The 18898-nt window shown below is 43.6% G+C and overlaps 1 protein-coding gene across 2 annotated transcripts; it reads right to left on the bottom strand.

Annotated features, from left to right (window-relative positions):
- Window positions 1–82: 82 nt before the first annotated feature.
- Window positions 83–17867, bottom strand: shisa7b (shisa family member 7). Of its 2 annotated transcripts, XM_031585736.2 has the most exons (7): window positions 17407–17867; window positions 16724–16842; window positions 9321–12861; window positions 8754–8902; window positions 6674–6736; window positions 5322–5507; window positions 83–4130 (listed from the first exon to the last, which is right to left on the bottom strand). In XM_031585736.2, exons 3-7 carry the CDS (start codon window positions 10037–10039, stop codon window positions 3334–3336), a joined length of 1914 nt encoding a protein of 637 aa, XP_031441596.1. In that variant the 5' UTR covers window positions 10040–12861; window positions 16724–16842; window positions 17407–17867; the 3' UTR covers window positions 83–3333. The 2 variants fall into 2 exon arrangements, with proteins under 2 accessions (XP_031441596.1, XP_012684949.2); XM_012829495.3 differs by lacking the exon at window positions 6674–6736.
- Window positions 17868–18898: the final 1031 nt, after the last annotated feature.

Genomic DNA, 18898 nt, shown 5'->3' with positions numbered 1-18898 from the left:
CTGCTACTGTAAATGGCACCTTGTAAAAATGTGGTTAACCGCCATAACCGTGGTCATCACATACACAAATAAAACAGTTCACTCGTTGTATTTTTTTTATTATTATTGTTGTTGTTGTTATCATTAATAACATTATTCTACAAATGTAGGATACCACTGATAACTGGAATTATTTCAATTTGTCGAAACAAAGAAATTGGGATTATCTTATTCTGTAACAAATACACAAATTTCAGAGGTATGCAGATTAATACATACGTCTCACTCTCCCAGGGCCAGTTAAGCCCTTAATTTCAAAGATTTGTAGTTCAGTCTTTATCAAAATGCCATGCTGCAAACTCATCATGGGAAAAAACAAGGTAGGCCTTTTTGAGGGCAGCCTAAGCCACTCACAAAATATGTAACTTTGGCACTCATTAGAGTATGCAGTCACTCAGTCACACATACACACAATTATAGACTTCCCTGACATTAACAGGCACACAAAGCCAGGGTTCAGTATAAGCAACTTAATATAGCTACACAATAACAATAGGCTATCTCTCTTCAAACCCAAGAGATTATTATATCTTTAAAAATGACTGGACCTTCATACTCTGAAACATTGTCTGCTTTCAGCTTTTCTGCCCAAAATGTTTGTTTTAAAAAAGATTTCAAAATAGCTTCTCATTGTAAAATGAGATTGGATTTCTAGTACACCTTTTCCAATGCAGGATAGCACAAAAAGTGTAAATATCACAATAAATACGATTTTTATCCCTCAAAATGTGGTCGTCATATCATTATCATTTGCCTCTACTGAAACATATTAAAACTGTTTAAACATCGAGTTTCAGTTGACTCACAACTACAGGGTGGTTTATCCTGTGAAAACTTGTCAATACATTTCTTCTCAATAAAGTTGGGAGTCCTGAAATCAAGAAGCTACCTAACAGAGAAATCAATTATTTTTAACATACTTTTCCTAAAAAGCAAATTTATCTGAAGCCGCAACAAAGCTGTCAGATCAGATGAGATTCAGCTCTCTTGAAACAGACACAGGAATACACACAGGCACACAAACACAGATGCACGCACAGGACACATACACACCATGACATCTTAAGTCAGCACTATGTCAACACTGTCTTTGACATCTTCACATGCTGTTTTGTCTTTTCAAGACTGCATCTGCATTTTTTAAGTCAACATACAAATGTTAAAATCCACTTAAACTGAATATTCAGAATGTAGGGAACACCAATGAAACTACAGACAAAAAAAACAAAAAAAAAACAGGATAATCAAGAATTATGGTATTAATAATAATGAACTAGAATCCATAGGAAGCATAACCATGACTGTATAGGCTATCAACATAAATCATCAGCATTTATAATCCATGTGTTTCAGAACTTGGTCTAATACAGTAATAAACACTAAACTCCAACACTTAACCTAAGATATTTCTTGTGTGGAAAGCCAGGAAACAGTCAGTATTGGCTTTACTCTTCAGATAACATTGTTAAAAACAGTTCCAGGTTAACTGGGAAGTTCCTGCCATCTGATGACAAAATATAAATGATAAATGAATGAAAAACATTTGTAGAGTCAGATATACAGAAAAATGTGAGACCACACTCGTTTCTCTCCCAGGCATGTACACAACATAGAAAGGGTATCTCTATAATTGAAGTTCAAAATCACAGGACCACAATAAAGAAGCTTTGCAGAATTTGTTTGGTTTATCACCCTCTTTTATAGGCTCATGGAAAGGTGAATACATAACCTTTTACCATGACACATCATAAATTGTGACATTGCAAACAAATAGAGGGCATAACATGAAGTATACGGACATACACATATACAGAGACTTTAGAGTAGCCCTTGGAGTAAAAGAGTCCATCAGACAGACAAACACACTCACGCACAGATACACACGTAGCCCCTCCCCTGCACAGAGTTCTCATGTTGTTGAGGACATGGTGACTTTGACATATCTGCTTTTATGCCCCAGCACCTGACCAGATCAGGCATATCAGACATGACCAGCCACAGCCTCCGCAGGGCCACTCCAGCTCAGCAGTGCATCTGAAAAGCCCACTGCATCTCCTCCCCACTGCACATCCAATGAAAACACACACCAAGCTAAGCCCTGAACAAGTCACTACACTACAGAAAGCACACCCCCTCGAATGCTATGTGTTTGTCTCTGGTCCTGTATTCCTTAATGTATGTCCAGACAAGGGCACTCTAAATATTTCCACCCGGGGAGCTTACTTCTGAATAATCCAATGAGAGCTGGTATTTCCATGCTACCATTATAATAAAGCAGGGCTATATGGAATCACAAATTGAACACCAAAGCACTGGCAAAAACTGTGCTAGACATTGTCAGGAAAAGGGCAGCTCAAGTCCTATAAAAAATTGACTTCTTCTTTTACCAAGTGATTTGTATTAAACAAACTTGGTTAGAGCTGTGATGAAAAATGCCGTGGGTACATTTATGCCATTATTCAGTTACATGCCAGGAATGGACTGACTAACAATTCAACTTTGCGGTCTCTTCTTCATCTATTCAAAGAAAGCACCTGTATCATAGGGCTTTTGCTATTGATTACAAGTTGTTGGGTCTTGGTGAGTGTTTACATCATCTCATTGCAAGCCAATTATGCATCTTTTCAGCTGGCAGACAATTCCATAAAGGCTATGAATCACGCTGTTGTTAATATTCAGAGGATCCTCTGGAACAAAGCAAAACTTCAGATTAAACTGCATGTTTTTGCTATGCCAGACAACAGTGTCATGATTATTTACTCAAAAAACCACTGGGTTCCACAAATAACACAATGGATATCACCAAATGGATGATTTATTCCACTTCCTTTTACATAACCATCATTTTGTCAAATCTGGGAGCTTCATTGCATCCCTCTTCATAACTCGTAGGTTTCATAGTAGTTTCATATGCTTATTATACATAGGCTACAAGGAGAAAATCTATGGCCTAGGGTTAGTTATCTCAGTGAAATTCATAAACTTCTCCTATTTGGGTGGGTCCCGAACGTGGGTAGTGAGGAAAAGGTGGGACAAGGAATCTCTTTCGTCCTCACTGATCTTTTTTTCAAAGAGAGGCCCTCTGACCCTCCGACTGTCTCTATCACTCTCATCCTTCAAACAAGTTAGAGCTGCACTCTTTCCTTTCTCATCTATTCGATTCAGCCTTCACCTCTCCCTGTCACCCTTTCCTCACTTGAGTCAAGCATATTCACAGCCCATCCTCTTTTGTTTTGAAAAAAGTTAACATTCTGAAATCAATCCTCATTCTCTGTGTGCCTTTCTCTTTCTCTCTCACACGGTTACTTCATTTTTACTCCCTGTTCTGAGTGACTGCCCGGCACTTCCCCCGCCACCCACCACAGGGATATAGTGGAGCTGTTCGATGGTGTTCTGCCGCTTGGTGGCGAAGGCCATCCGCCTGGCATTGTGACCCAGAGTGCCCCCCCCTCCCCCAGAGCTATGCCCACTATCGGCCCAGCCCATGGTCCCTCCAGGGTGGCTTCGCTCCATATCGCGACCGGAGGAAGGGTGGGAGTTCATCTTGATCATGTGGTGGCGGTCCAAGGAGGGTGTGGCGCACACGTTCTGCTGTGACTGGGCCTTATGGTGGCTGGTGAGGCACGGCATGGTCGGGGGCATGCCGAAATCTGCCCTGGCCCGCTCCTCTAGCCGGTCGGGTGACACCAGGAGGCGCTCGTGGGACCTGCGCAGAGTGGTGGCGGTGGAGCTCTTGCTGGTGGTCATGGCTTTGTAGTACTGGTGCTGCTGGTTCTTGGACAGACGGGATAGGGTGTTGCCCTCCCCCAGCGCCAGCAGCTGATCTTGGGACATGACTCGGCGTGGGGGATGGGACAGCGGCTCCATACCGGGATGGTAGGCCGATTGGGAGGGGGGCAGGGGGTATGGGTTGGGTGTGGCCGGTAGGTGGATGTGGGAGCGGGAGGTGTGGAGGGGCAGCGTGCCTCGGGCTCCTAGGGTGTTGTCGCCTCCCCAGTGCAGATGGTGCTGAGAGGAGTGAAAGGATGGGGGTGCGTTGTTAGGCCGTCTTTTAGAGGTATAGTAGCCCGGGTAGTCTTCCAGATCTTTCTCTGAAGGGGGAGAGGTAAAAGCAAATAAAATAAAAGAGATTATTATCAGTGAAAACATGTATAATATTATCTGGTAGAAAGGAAAACAAGCCCTGGCGTTAAAATCAAATCAGATAATTTTTTAAGAATGAATGATAACTAATCTTGAAAAAGCTCACATGGATCTAAGGCGATTTTAATGATTAGACTTTTTCTTAAAGTTTTTAAAGTCGTTGCTCTAGAGAGGCACTAAATGTTATAACTACACTCATACTACATCTTGACCAAATATCGTAGAGAATAAACCTTCACCCAAAGATGCTTTATTCTTGTAATCATCTATTGTAGAAAGGAGGGTGAACAGAGAAGTTCTTTAATGTGCTTTCTTATCAATCCTCACAAAACTCAATTACATGCTCACAAACATGGAGCCGAATATAACAGTGGTAAATGCTTCAGATTTTTTTGTGTTGTGACCAGAAACAAAGAGACAAACTCAAGCTTGCAGTACAAATATTATTAGATATTAACTCCAGTAAAAGTCTTGCCCAGATATTACAAGGGTGTTAATAGAACTATGTTAATGCGGAAGAGGAATTAGGATCAATTGAAATATCAGCGGAAGAGAGCTGCCATAACTGTATTAAAAAACAGACCCTCACATAGGTTAACCCCACACTCATCAGTGGAGAAGCACCAACAGTCCTAACACTGATTAGCTAGGTCCTAACATCACTGGTTAATCCTGTGTCCCAACAATGATTGATTCTCACCCTGATCACAGAACTACCTCACACTCACCACACTCAACTTTGCATGGTCATTATGGGCCCATGCTGGCTTAAAAATTTCATTTTTTGTCATGATGCATCAAGCACAACCTTCAAAACCCATATTTCTAAGAATTAACCTTAACCACTGTAGACATGCGAAACACTAGAAAACCCAAATCTTTGTCTGGACACCAACTTTAAACTGAATATTAAACACAAATACACATTCACAGCACCATAAAGATTCCTTTACACACACACACACACACACACACACACACACACACACACACACACACACACACACACACACACACACACACACACACATACACATTCATAGGCACATTTCTTTCTTTCTTTCTCTCTCTCTCTCTCTCTCTCTCTCTCTCTCTCTCTCATCCATCACATTCACACCACTGTTCCCTCACTCTCTCACCAAGCCTCTTGAGGGAGCTGTAACGGCTTAGCTCGGGCCTCATGGCCACGTCGTAGGATGGGGGCAGCTGAGCCAGGTTGTGGTAGGAGTGCGAGAGGGAAGAGGGCGGCCTGCCCCCGATGTGCTTGCTGGACAGCAGCGTGCCCGTGGGGGCCAGCTGGACTTTGTTCATGCGAGGCGCACGCTCTGACGAAGCAGGAGAAGAAGAAGAGTAAGCAAATCTTACTGTGATAAAAAAAAGTCTCATTCGTCCAAATACAACAGGTGCCGATAGTGTAAAATACATTGACACAGAGTGGGGGGAAAAACAGCTTGTTTGGGTTCACAAAAGCTGTGCCATCATCGCATGCATGAAAGACAACAGCTGGACACCATTTTGCACAAGGCCATGTTGGGTTGGTGTAATGAACATCCCCCTAGACACAGTCAGACTGTGCTGGAGCAGTGAACATTACCCTGTCAGTTTGTAGGCTATCATTGAAGTCCCATGAGCAATCTCCTGAGTACAACTGGGGACACAGTGATTGGTCAGAAAGTCACATGGCCATTCTCTTTTTGTCATCAAAAAGGAAGAATAAAAACAACCCAATCACCTGTCAGTGATTTAACAGAGCGTCAGACTTGTACCAATCACCATCAATTGATAATCATGCAGGACTGCACAGTGAAGAACGATGATCCATGCTATGCTACAGGTACCCCCCGCTTGTTCCCAATGAAATGTGCACTAGGAGAGGGAGCCTCCATATGGGTGCTGCTGCTGACCCACGGCATACATGGGTGACCTGTTTTCAGGAAGGGCCTAGACTTAAGCAGGAGTGTTCACGTGCACACACACACACACACACACAGACACACACACACACACACACAGACACACACACACGCACACACACAGACCCCAGTGATAGAGGCATTCCACAGACCGATATTTGAGCACATTGAAAGCAGAGCCCAACTCCAGGTGGACTTACACAGACCCAGTTACAGAGCACACAGGCAAAAATAAAACAGACAGAGTGAGAAAGACAGGGAAGGACAGAGAGGGAGAGGGAGGGAGAGAAGGGGACAGAAAGGTAGAGAGAGAGATAGAGAGAGAGAAGAGGAACAGAAGGACAGAGAGAGAGAGAAAGAGACAGAAAAGAAAGAGAAAGAGAAAGGAGTAGGAGGAGGAGACAGAAAGAGTCTGGCAAGGCAGCTTTGAAAAAGAGTGCAAAGGGACAGGCATATAATCTAACACTTGTGGGAGCAGACTTGCATACACCAGAGATGGCTGCCGACACAGACACACAAACATACACACACATACACACAGAAAAAGGCACGCTCACTACCTGTACCGGTTGGCTTACCAATAGTAGCCGTATGTTTGGGGCTGGACCCAGATACGTCTAAATTGTGTTGGACGTTTCCAACTGCAAGAGAGCAGAGGCAACACTGAGGGAGCATCGTGGCTGTGTGCCTTTTCCCGTGCTCGCCCGCCCTCTCACATCACCATGTCATCACTGTTGGCCAATGCGACATGGCACCCTGTCCTCTCGATATCCCTAAACAAGCTCGTCCTTTACCTCAGTATCCCTGCTCTTACTCTCCACCTCTCCCTTACTGTGGGGATATTTCTGTATGTATGTGTGCACTCTATATGTCACCTATGAGTCTGGGGAGTCTCACAAAGCCAGATGTATACAGTCTATGTCTGGAGATAACGATATAGGAATTTGGCTTAATATTGGTGGAAAGCAGTTGAATGGTCTACTGACCAAGCAAGACTAGCCCTATTCAACTGTATCACTACTACACCTACCTTTTTATCCCCACATAACTAATCCAATCTCATAGCCTCTGCCATTTAACAGCTATACCTGCACATTCTCTCTCCCCATACACTGAGCATTCCTAGTTGTGATACACATTAGTAAAACCGCTAGAAAATATGAATTTCAGATTATTTGGAAAAACATTTGTATGTGCTGATACTAATACCAGTAGTTGAGTGGTTCTGCTGACATTGCTGGCATTTCAGTGTTTTAAATTTTAATGCCATAAATTATGCAACTTTAATGTAATTAAAAGTTTAATTACTGAACTTCAAAGTAGTGCAGCAAAGTTAAACATGTATTTTTTATGAACATTTTCATGGTTCATCCAACACAAAGTGCTTTCCTCCAACTAAAAGTATATTCTAGAAATATAGAACATGAAGTGCATTTCCTCAACTGAAAGTGCTAAAATATAGAATCACATTTTTCTCTTCTGACTAACAAGCTGTAATCAAACTTGACTAGCAGGTATTTCAGATCTATCATTCGACATAGATAATAGGCTGATGCATTATTGCATTATTTATGTAACCACTTCATCACCCAAGCCACCTGTTCCTATGTTCCAAAATGCAATACTGCTTCTTATCCTACCCAGGTAACTTCTTCACATAGCAGCAAGTGGAAATTTTGGTTGGAACCCTGATGCAATAAAACACTACTTCATAACTTAAGGCCTTATTCATTGTATTATAAAAGATCATTACATCCTCTTTTAAATGACTCACATGAGTTTAACAAATTCACAACAAAAACACAATGTCTGAGTTGAACCTCTACTGAAGGTTTATCACTAAGTTATGAAAATTCAACTCTATGAAGCCTTCCTGGCATCAACCAAGCTAAAATATTTGTAAACCAAAAAATCTACAGCAAAAACAAACAAAAAAACAACCAAGCTACAATATAAAGTTATTGTATTGTGTGGGAAAATAAATCTGTTTAAGCTGTGGAAGTGTTATGTGAACTGCTAAATAGGAATAATTCATAAGCATACATAAGCTAGCTATATTTGCTAACATCAGTATCAGCCACCATTCATCTCTGCCAACGGTGAAGATTAATTAACAAACATGCTATATGATGCCCAAAGCGGCTCACTTGATAACATCTCAAATACTGTATTTCTGTCAAGAGAATATACCAGAATGTGTCAACACAGACAGATCAGTCAAGGGAAAAGCAATACCGTCTACTCATGTTGTGAGAAACGTGTCAGACCTACAGTATGTCAACTAGGCACAAGGGCAACCATCCAAAATAATTCATGTTTTCTTAGCTTGCGCTTCGTCTGAGCCACTGAGAAAGATAAGAGCTGCAGCCAAGTAATGTGATACGTATGGCTGAGGATTCTATTTTAATTTATTTATTTTTGTTATTTTTGTGTCGTCAAGGCAGTCTGTGCCCCAGTGACCTCCTTGCAGCATCAGCCGCTACTGGGCCTACTAGCTCATCCTGTACTTCCTCTGCTTGTATCAGCAAACTTTAACTCACATCCCCAACCCCTAACCGAACACATTCATATACCTCCCTCCTTCCCCTACCCTCTCCTTCTCTTACCCCCTTCCCTCCCTCCCTCCCTTCTCCCCCCGCCCCTGGAGAGGGAACTCACGCCGGTTGTCCTTGCTCGGCAGCGCAGGTGTGTAAAGCTTCTTGGGTGGGTGCCCAAGCTTGCCTTCGCCACTGGTGAGGCTGGTGCTGTTGTTACGCTCCCCCTGCTGGACAGGACTGGACTGGTGCCGCAGGATGTCCACCAGAGCCCTGAGGAGGAGAACGGTCAAGAAAATGAGGACAGACAAGGGGACGTGTGGGAGGAAGAGATGCTATAAATAATAAAAGGAGAAATGCGGAAGCAAGAAAGGACAGTAAGGGATTTTTTTTTTTTTTGGTTCGGTTTGTTGCAATATTGACAACAAATGTCCATTTGAGTGTTGAGTGTACTGGCTATCTAATGTTTTTCAGTGAATGCACAAGAGAGATCAGATTGAGATAACTATTAGAATCAAGCTATTTCTCAAATAATACAACCAATACAATATAATACAATAAAATATATTGAACAAATGTAATGTATGATAATCTGTCTATGGTAGAAATAAAGGCAACCAATTTAATGACTTGTTATTCTCTAAATGTTATCCATCACAACACATTTGCAGAGTGATTTGGGGCGACTCGCCTGGGCATGTTAATCTCCCTGTTATGTGGCCGCCGGGACACCTTGTGGAAGGCCACCTTGAGGCCCACGGCCAAAGCCAGCGTGAAGGAGAGCACGCCTCCGATCACATACGCCGTGTTGCTCTGCTGTTGCACGGGGTCGAAGGTCGGGCCGGCCCCCCAGCCGGAGGGCGGGGTGGTAGAGATGTGCGTGTCGGCCCAGTCGGGTGTGTTGTAATTGGTACAGGAGTCCTGGTCCAGCCGGTTGCGCGAGTGCTCGCAGCAAAAGCGGTAGTGGCAGGTGCCGCAGCAGTAGATGAAGGTGCCCCTGGAGCAGTTGAAGGTAACGTCTAATTGGCCCATGACGTCATAGTAGCCCCGGCACATGTCCATGTTGACCAGCTTCTCCGGGGGGGCCACCTGAGCGGGCGCCAGGGGGGGCTTCATGGCATCCGTCAGGTTGCGGGGCATGATCTGCGGGAGGGGCTTGGGAAGGATCTCCAAACTCTTAGGCTCCATCGCCATGGCGGCTGCCTCCTTGGCCCGGCCAGGATTGACAGGGGATGGAGGGAGGGGAGGGGGCTTGCTGCCGAGGCCCTGTAGCAGCACCAGCATGGGGCTCCCGTTAGCTGTCAGGCGACGCTCTGAGGTCAGAGTCACGGTTGCCGTGGCAACGCCGAGCATCAGGGCACACAACAGAGCGAGAGCTGCTGGCATGGCTGAAGAAAGGGCTGGCCTCATTGTCCACGGGGGAAACAACTTTTGAAATGCAGAGGCCTTTAAACCTTTAGTTTTACAAACACAGCAGCTGAATTGTAAAGAAATGCAAGGAGGAACGTCTTTGAGGCAGTTTATCTTCTTAAAACAAAAACGGGATGTCAGTATGACAATCTAAAGCCTTTATCTCTCCTCAAAGTTAATTATGCATACATAAGTATGCAAACTCTTTAGTATGCGAGTTCTAAGCTGTTTTATATTCAAGCAAAAAGCATGTATTATGGCATATCATATAGTCACATCTTAGTGTAAACATGTTTCTCCCATCCTTAATGAAAATCTCTGATAGTTAGCAGTTAGCAATGTAAACACAGAGGATATTTTGTCTCTTACATAAAATGTGCACTAGCGAACACTTATTTCGTTGATACTAGAAGTAGAAATCCAAATTCAAATAAAGGATCTGATGGTAGAGGTGGTCAGAGAAATATACAGCGTAAACAGGTACTCTCTGCATGTATTCAACTCTGACGTCTTTGAGGTGGACAGCGCTGTCCTGTAAACAGAACAAATATGCAACCACTGTAAACTTTAAAAAAAGGATCACTACTGAAGACGAGAGAAATAGGCAACACAATTAAAGGTGTTTCTGTTCAGAACCTGAACTCAGGTTTGCAACTACTCATGGCCCAAAAAATGATTCTCTTTGTAGGAAAAATGTTGGCTGCAAACATTTTTCTCAGAGTTGTAAACTTTCTAAAACATTGTCTGCAAGTAGCCTCTACATAACCATGTTGCAGGTCAAATCACACCAACTGGCACTTCAGTTTCTCAACACAGCCACCTGACCTACAAGCATTTCTGTCAAGTGTCAAAATAGAAATCAAATGACTTCTCTGCTCTTCTCTGAGTTGTAAACTATTTTGCTGACAGCTGTGAGGGCTGCTGTCATCTTGTAAACAAATATTGAGAGGGTTTATGTTTCGACTAATATTTGGCAGTGTTGATTATCAACATCAACAAACAAATCTCTGCAGGAGTGTGACTAGTATCGATAAATCAAACAGCATGCAAGGAGTCACAATCGCCAAATAAGTAAATAACTTCCAACTATCATAAGGTTAAAGGATATAAGTTGTGGTAGGAAAGTTTTCTTCATAAAACAAATAATAAGGTGACACGAGCAATATTTATGCCTTGGTCGGCAATCAAGCAAAAAGCTGTGAGTTCAATTCAAAACAGTTCAAAGGGGCAGCACAAGACTTGTCACGAAGGCTTAGAGCAACCTAAACGAGGAGGTGCTTTTTGACGAATAAAACAAGCAGTGTAAGAAAGGGCTGCAGACTTTAGAGTGTGTCTGGAGGCATGGGGGAAGGTGGGCGTCGAAATTTAGGGTTCTATGTGTGAGTGACCCCCTTACACGAGTGTCTCTGTTCTGGACTCAACTCGGCCCAGCAGAACAAGACGAAAGTGGGCTTGGGCCCGTCTCTGGCAGGACAGCACGGTTCTGTCCACAAAAAACCCATGAACGGGTTGGGATTCATCCGTCACTCTGGGATATATATCTCAAGCAACACAAAGCACACAAGGTTTTTTTTTCACTTTCAGTACAAACTTCAACCTTGGGCTCCAAAGTACTAAACTGGACCTGTGTATGGACCACTGAGATAGAGGAACAACTTTTCACAGTCCTCAGTTTTCCTAAACAATATCTACCCTCTACTTTTTAAAAATATTGTGGTGACAGATGTCGCAATATTAAGATGGAAAACATGTGCATCTCAAATCAGCATTTTTACAGGGATCCCTGAACACATAAATGCACCTGGCAATGATATTTGATGCGTTTTCGCGGGATAAAAAAGCAATCTATCTAAGCCTTAGAAAAGTTCATATATTATGGCTTTCATCTGTCCAATTGCACACAGACAAAAAATGGGGTTCGGATGCTTCTGGAAGGCTCTCGCTCCCAAGCTAATGGTACCTAAATGAGGACAGGACGTTCTCAGGGAGGGGGGAAGCACGTTGACCAGAGGACAGACAGACCCAAGACACACAATACTTAAACAGCCATTAGCAGCAGGTCACTCTTGGTCATCAATGTTGAGGCTTGTTTTACCTTCCCAGTTACCTCATTTGTGCCAGTACACTGCTAATCCATCCACACAGCCATGCAGGGCTCCTGACGTAAAGCACTTTAACCTCGAATGCACTGATCTTTCACAACAACGCTCTTCTAAGAGCAGCAATCAGTACAAGCCTTACAAAATTGTAAACTTTATGACTTGTCTTGAAAATGGCACATCAAAAGTGTGACTTAAGCAAAATGGACTAGGAAAGCTTAATAACTTTGAAAGAAAGTTGAAATAAAAGAGTCTTTTGTCGTGAAGTTAATATTTCGAGTAGAAATCTGTATCAACACTCTTTCTTTTTTAATTCCTCCCATATAGGTTAAATTGTACTAAAAATGACTTTCTGGGTCAGTCTGATATTCTCTCCTTCTCTTTTTTTCTTTGTCTGTTTTTTTTCCCTCCTGTTTGGCACAAATTTCACACTTGGTCAGGAAGTAAAAAAAAAAACAGCAAGCAAAGAGCCGAGTGGCGGACTCAACTCAAGTCAGTCCAGTCAAACAGAGGTCCGCTCCTCCAATTCAGAGAGGGTCTCGCAGGACTGAGCTTTTCCTCATGTCCCTCAACGAAGCCTCTTCTCTGGGGGCCAGGTTGTTCCCATCCCCCCGCCGCCCTTCCTCCACTGGTGATCTCTCTCCCCTTCTCCCTCTTTCTCTCTCCACCACCACCACCAGAGCTCAGAGCCAAGCCTCCAGCTTCACCAGCCTCCGATTCTCACTGCGGGGGAAGAGAAAGAGAGAGAGAGAGAGAAAAGAGGGGGGGGGGGGTGAAAGGGAAGAGTGAATTTATCTGCGGATGACCTTTTCCACAATCTGTCACATGTGTCCTGCACATACCTTTGTGAGACACATCTCATATAAGGTCTCTCTCTCTCTTATATACACACACAGGTTTAATGGGTTAATGGGTGCATTGTAGGGTAGTAGCCTTCTGATAATATTTCAATAATAGAGGGAAATGAATAGAATTAAATGGGGACAAGTGTTGATTGTAATAATGTTCACCTTTGCTGTAAAGGTTCTGCTAGATGACTTCAATGGAAATGTAATGTAATGTTAAAAGCATTTAAATCAATCTTTTATAAGTTAATTAACATTTTAATTAAAATTTAAATCAAGTTTCCCTCTATGCAGACTCTTCCACTCTCCGGACCAGTGAGACGCATTTTGTCAGCAAAGGAGCTTGAGCTCCTCATAAATGAAGGAACTGATCACATCACATTAACATGTCTGAATGCATTACAGAAGTGTCATACTCTGAGATGAAACAGAGAGTGAGTGAGAGAGAGAAAGAGAGAGAGAGAGAGAGAGAGAGAGAGAGAGAGAGAGAGAGATACACTCCAGGCCTGCTGATCAGAGGAAGGCAGAGAGGAAGTCACAGATGTGAGAGGATGGGGGGTTGCCATACCGCCAAGTCTCCTGGAGAGTGAGTGTGTGTATGTATGTGAGTGTGTGTGTGTGTGTGTGTGTGTGTGTGTGTGTGTGTGTGTGTGTGTGTGTGTGTGTGTGTGTGTGTGTGTGTGTGTGTGTGTGTGTGTACGTGCGTGTGTGTGTGTGTGTGCACGTGCGTGTGTGTGTGTGTGTGTGTGTGCAGGGGGGACATTAAGCAGCACATCATGGCTAGGCCCCCAGCGTTAACTCTGAGGATAAACAGACGAAAGCTAACTGAGCTGTTCCAACCAAAACAGATTGAGGCAAATTCCAAAAGGGGAAACAGACTCGGACCATCACGGAACAGCTGAGAGACAGACTAGGGCTAACCCTAGACTACGGACACAGACTGAGGGCTGATCCCTGGCACACCCTGCCCCGGTTTACATCTGCTCCAGTTGTTCAAGGCAGGTTTTCCCAACCTGAATGAAATTCTACGATCGTGAGGCCCATCAGGGTACGTGACGACTCATTGTAATTTTGGAAGCAATTCAAATGAACAGTTCTGTGATAATATAGTTTTAACAATTGTGGAGTGTACGGAAGCCTTCAAATTGAGGGATAGACCTGGAAAGGGGGTTTCACTGCACTGTACTGCACTCTGAGAACAGTCCTGGTTGTGTTTCCAGACATATTTGAAGTGGGTCAATTCCCACTTTCTGGTGATTTTTTGTTTCAGTTTAGGCATGACGGTCGCTGGCTGCCCTTAACCTCACTGATTTCTCCCCACTTTTCTGCAGGTACTCATTTATGTGCAAAATTCAAAACACTTTTAAAGTATAAATAGTTTTGACATCAATAAGTAGTCCATATTCCAAACATTTACAATATTTAATTTGACATATTCAAGAACATTTGCGTTAAGCTACGAACTTGTCTTGGCACAAAATTAGCTAGTTCTGCCTTTGCATTAGAAGCTACGTGGTATGGTACAAGGTAGCAATATCCGCTAAAGACTTTTAAGAGTAAATATCCATGCTGAGTGCAATGTGATAATCATTTGAATCTCTGGAAGAGCTAAATCTTTTTTCTAAGATTTTGATGACATATGGTCATGAAAAGGACCCATAGAAACACCTGTCGTTCTCACTAGCTGTCCAGGCTAATCACTGTGTAGTTTTGTGATCTGGGGCTGAAACCCAGCAAAAAATAACATAAGGACTAAATGACATCAGTTAGCAAGTTAGTTGGCCTTTATCAGTGCTGACTGTGCTGTTGGTGATGTTTACAGGATACAGAAAGTTGGCTTTTAGCCTGTAAGCTCACGTTTTAGACATAACTCCTCACTGCTGCTGTAAGACTCGTGCTGTTTCATTAGTGAAAAAGAGAAAAGGAATATAAGTTCTTTCACCAAATCTGAAATGAAACCAATGGTCCTAAAGCCATATCTCACAGCTTCTCTGTATCTTGGCAACTCTGTCACCATAAAGACCCATTTGTATTTCATCTTCCATTTTTTTCACTGAACTGTTTACACTCTGGCTTTTGTGTAATGCCAACCAGAGGTAGTTATGAAGTCATTATTTTTATCTCTCAGAACTGATCATCAGTGAAGACCCATGTGCCAGAAGCTCATTGCTTGTGGAGCGGTGAGCCAACCAACTCCCACCAATGCCCGGAGCTCATATCAGATCAGCAGACAGAAGGGTGTGAAATGGCGTGCTCCCTCACCTTCCTCGGCCTCATCAGCAGCAGCATTCTAATCAGCCTAATCATCCTCATCATCATCTGGACTCGTGTGAGGCTGAGTGTACTGAGCAGCTGCAGATGCCCCTGCTCCCTGAGCGGGCAGGAGCACACACGGTTGCACACATGGCCGTACACACACTCACACACACACACACACACACACACACACACACTCACAGTTGCGCACACAGGCTCACAAACACACACACACACACACACACACACACAGGCGCACAAACACACACACACACACAGTTGCTCACATGAGCACACACACACACACGGGTGCACACATAAACACATACAACAGTAAACACTGAGACAGACACACACTCATGGGTGCACACATGTAAACACTATGACAGACACACACACACACACACACACACACACACACACACACACACACACACACACACACACACACACACACACACACACACACACACACACACACACACACACACACACACACACACACACACACATACACGTCCACAAATAAGTCACACACAAACACACAAGGGCCTTGGAGCCACAGAGGCCCCTCGGTGAAATCTCCCTGTCTCTCTCTCATACACATACACTCTCCCTCCCTCTCTCTATCTGTGCGTGGGCAGAGTGGCAGTCTCAGAATAGCACTGCTGCATTGAAAGAGAGAGGGAGTGAGAGTAAGAGAGCGAGAGTATAGCTTCTCTTTATCACATCTGTCTAACCATTTGGCATCTTCGCTCTTCTATGGTCCGTTTTGACAATCAAAGCAATCATTTAGCTCACTACCCAGCCCCCTGCCCTCCATCCGGGAGTTAAGGATGTGGCCCTGACTTATCCATTCAGTGAATGTGACAAAGACTCAAATTAGAAACTTTATGCAACATGTTCATCATGGGTACAATCGTGAATTGTAAATCAAATATAGGGGGGGCTCCAAAATCTGACTCAAATAGCACGGCAAAATGTGTGTTTTAAGTTCCTATAGCAGTTGCCAGTTGTGCCTTGCATAGCAAAGAACTTCCATGACAGTGTTCCTTTTCATCAGAAGCGAGATCTCGGTTACAAAAAGCCCCAGTGTATTCTGGCGCATCCTGAATGACCCCTACGCCATCCTAAAATACGGTCCCATCAGATCTCACACCTCACAAGGGACCGCGGGAGGATGCTCATATTAGCATTCACCCTGCGCCGCTCTAACGCACTGTGCTAACAAGTGCAGCACGGCTCTGGTCTTTGCGCAACAGCAGCAGCAGCATGCGTTTGGAAACCGTCTGCCGTGCACCGCGGATCGGTACAGACTGAAGGGGGTGGGGAAGTGAAATGGGAAGAACCAACAAAATGGGAGACGACAATTCAGGGGCACAGAGAGTGCCAAGGGAGTATGGAACCTGTGTGCGGGCACGTCGCTCTCTCTCCGTCTTTGTGTTGCAGCTGTAGCCTACTGCAAACATGAAGGCGCGTCTTACCTGCGTGGCGCTGGTTGTACTCAGACGGGCAGTTTGATGAAGAGCCTTTGGAAACGGCAGTCACCATGTTGCCTGATGTTGCGCCGTCAACAAGCCTGTAGCAGCAGCCTCGATGGAGGCTGGTGTCAAGTCACAAATGGGAGAAAAAAAAGTGTTTGTTAATATCGATGAAAACTGTGAATGTAAACAGCAGAAGGAAAAGCTGCAACTGTCGTGGCTCACAAGATGGCATGCGTTGGCTTTTAATACACCCAAACAAAGCATCACCCTCATCACTAGAAAAGCACACTCTCTGATATCAAAGAATATGAGACGATAATTGGCTTGGTCATCCAAATATCCAAAACAACTAATTTACAGTCACTGTGAATAAACTGAAACATCTTGGTCAATTATGGTTTCCTCCCGACCCTATGAAAAAATCTGCCTCTGCCCACTGAGATAAAACCAGAGCTGGGTTTTGAAATTACGCGTTATTGCGAAGACAAAGGCTGCTTTACATATAAGCTGAATTGTCTTGTCTCTATATCATTTGACTGAGTAATGGTCCATTGAAAAATAGCGCAGATACCTTTCATTCAATTCCCTCTTCTTAATTTGAAAGTATTCTTTCCATTAGTCAACACAGTGATACAAAAATCAAAATGTGCCATACAATAAATGAAAGACGACAATTCACTCACAGACAAGAACGATTCCTCAAAATTCAAACGGCTGCACAGAGATATTTTCCTTATCGATGCCAACACCGTTCCGCGCGCTCCCACCGAGCTAATAGAGACACAACCGCGCGGAGATGCATGGAGAATCACTTTAGCAAAGGTCCGCTTCGTTTACATTCATTGGTTGAACACCGTGGGTGCTTGCGCACGCTTCCATTTGTTAAGTCCAAATGTAAGAAATTATCAACCAATCGCCGACGCTTTTTATTGCCAAGAGCAGATTTCCATCTTGTGGTGTCATTGGTTTACACCAGAGACCAGCTGCTCAACACACATGCGTCCGCGCACACCTCCCCAAATGTGCAGATAGGCTATAAAATGAATTATGTTTTTGAAAGCGACATTAGGTGGTAAGCAGTGGTGCTGCACGGGACCGACGAGGCGCTGGTGTCAGTTTTCACTTCCAGACATCTGTTCTCTGTCATGAAAAGCAACACTTGCCCCTGTTGAAGATGGTGCTACTTGTTTCCATGGTTACCGTGTCATCCTACATCACCTAATTGTGTATTCGCGTTTAACCAGTTTGGAAACTGTCGACAGGGATTGATGAATGGTTATGTATTATTGATTTGTCTGGGTATTGAATAGCTTAGGTTTATTATTGCCTTTTAGGACTTGCATCTTGATGATGGTGCGTTTTACCTAGAACACGGGGTAAGGAGCGCGAGTGAATTCCGCTCTCCCATCATCTCGCCGTCTGCCAAGAGACGTCGAGTGTCATTGGCGTTGTTGTGCGAGTCATCACGGCGGTGAACCCATAAAGTCCTCGTGCACCACACACACATACACATCTGCGATGACTCAAAGCGACCTCACACACACAAACACACACAACGCCATCAGTGCTACTCACATCATATTAGTCATCAGATCTGGCAGTGATGACAGCATGACATCAAGCACTCTTGAGCGGCAAAGAAAACCCGTTTCATACAAGAGGCAGTGTTTTCTTGATATTGTAAGATCAAAAATATAGGCAGGTAACTTGTCACACTCTGGGACTACACTATCTTTAAAAACAGCAGGTGAGACAGAGGTGTAGACTATTAGTAGTCTTCTAGATTGACATGGAAATGCAAAACACCAATACAATTGCATAGTAACATTCTAAATTACATTCTAAATCACATATATGAACATTTACGGAAGAAATTCACTCTACAGCTGTATGTTATGTCTTGGAGCATTACAGAATCTCGACCCTAGCAACGCACCCGTCAATCCACTTCCCTTTGTAAAGTATCTACAACCGACAGGTGACACATCCAGCTTTTTCAGTATGCTCACTCAAATGTATGTGTTGAGAAATCACAGGAGCCACACACGTCTTTCTGAAAAGTAGTTATTTTAATAATATCTTACAATCCTTTATTTCGTGACATTTACTTTCAGTTTTGTATTTTTTCCCCACTGTGACTGTCTTCTGTATCACATGGCCAGACAATCACAGACA

Source organism: Clupea harengus, chromosome 19 (genome assembly GCF_900700415.2).
Source record: "Clupea harengus chromosome 19, Ch_v2.0.2, whole genome shotgun sequence".
Lineage (NCBI taxonomy): Eukaryota > Metazoa > Chordata > Actinopteri > Clupeiformes > Clupeidae > Clupea > Clupea harengus.
This window is presented reverse-complemented; position numbering and strand designations above follow the sequence as displayed.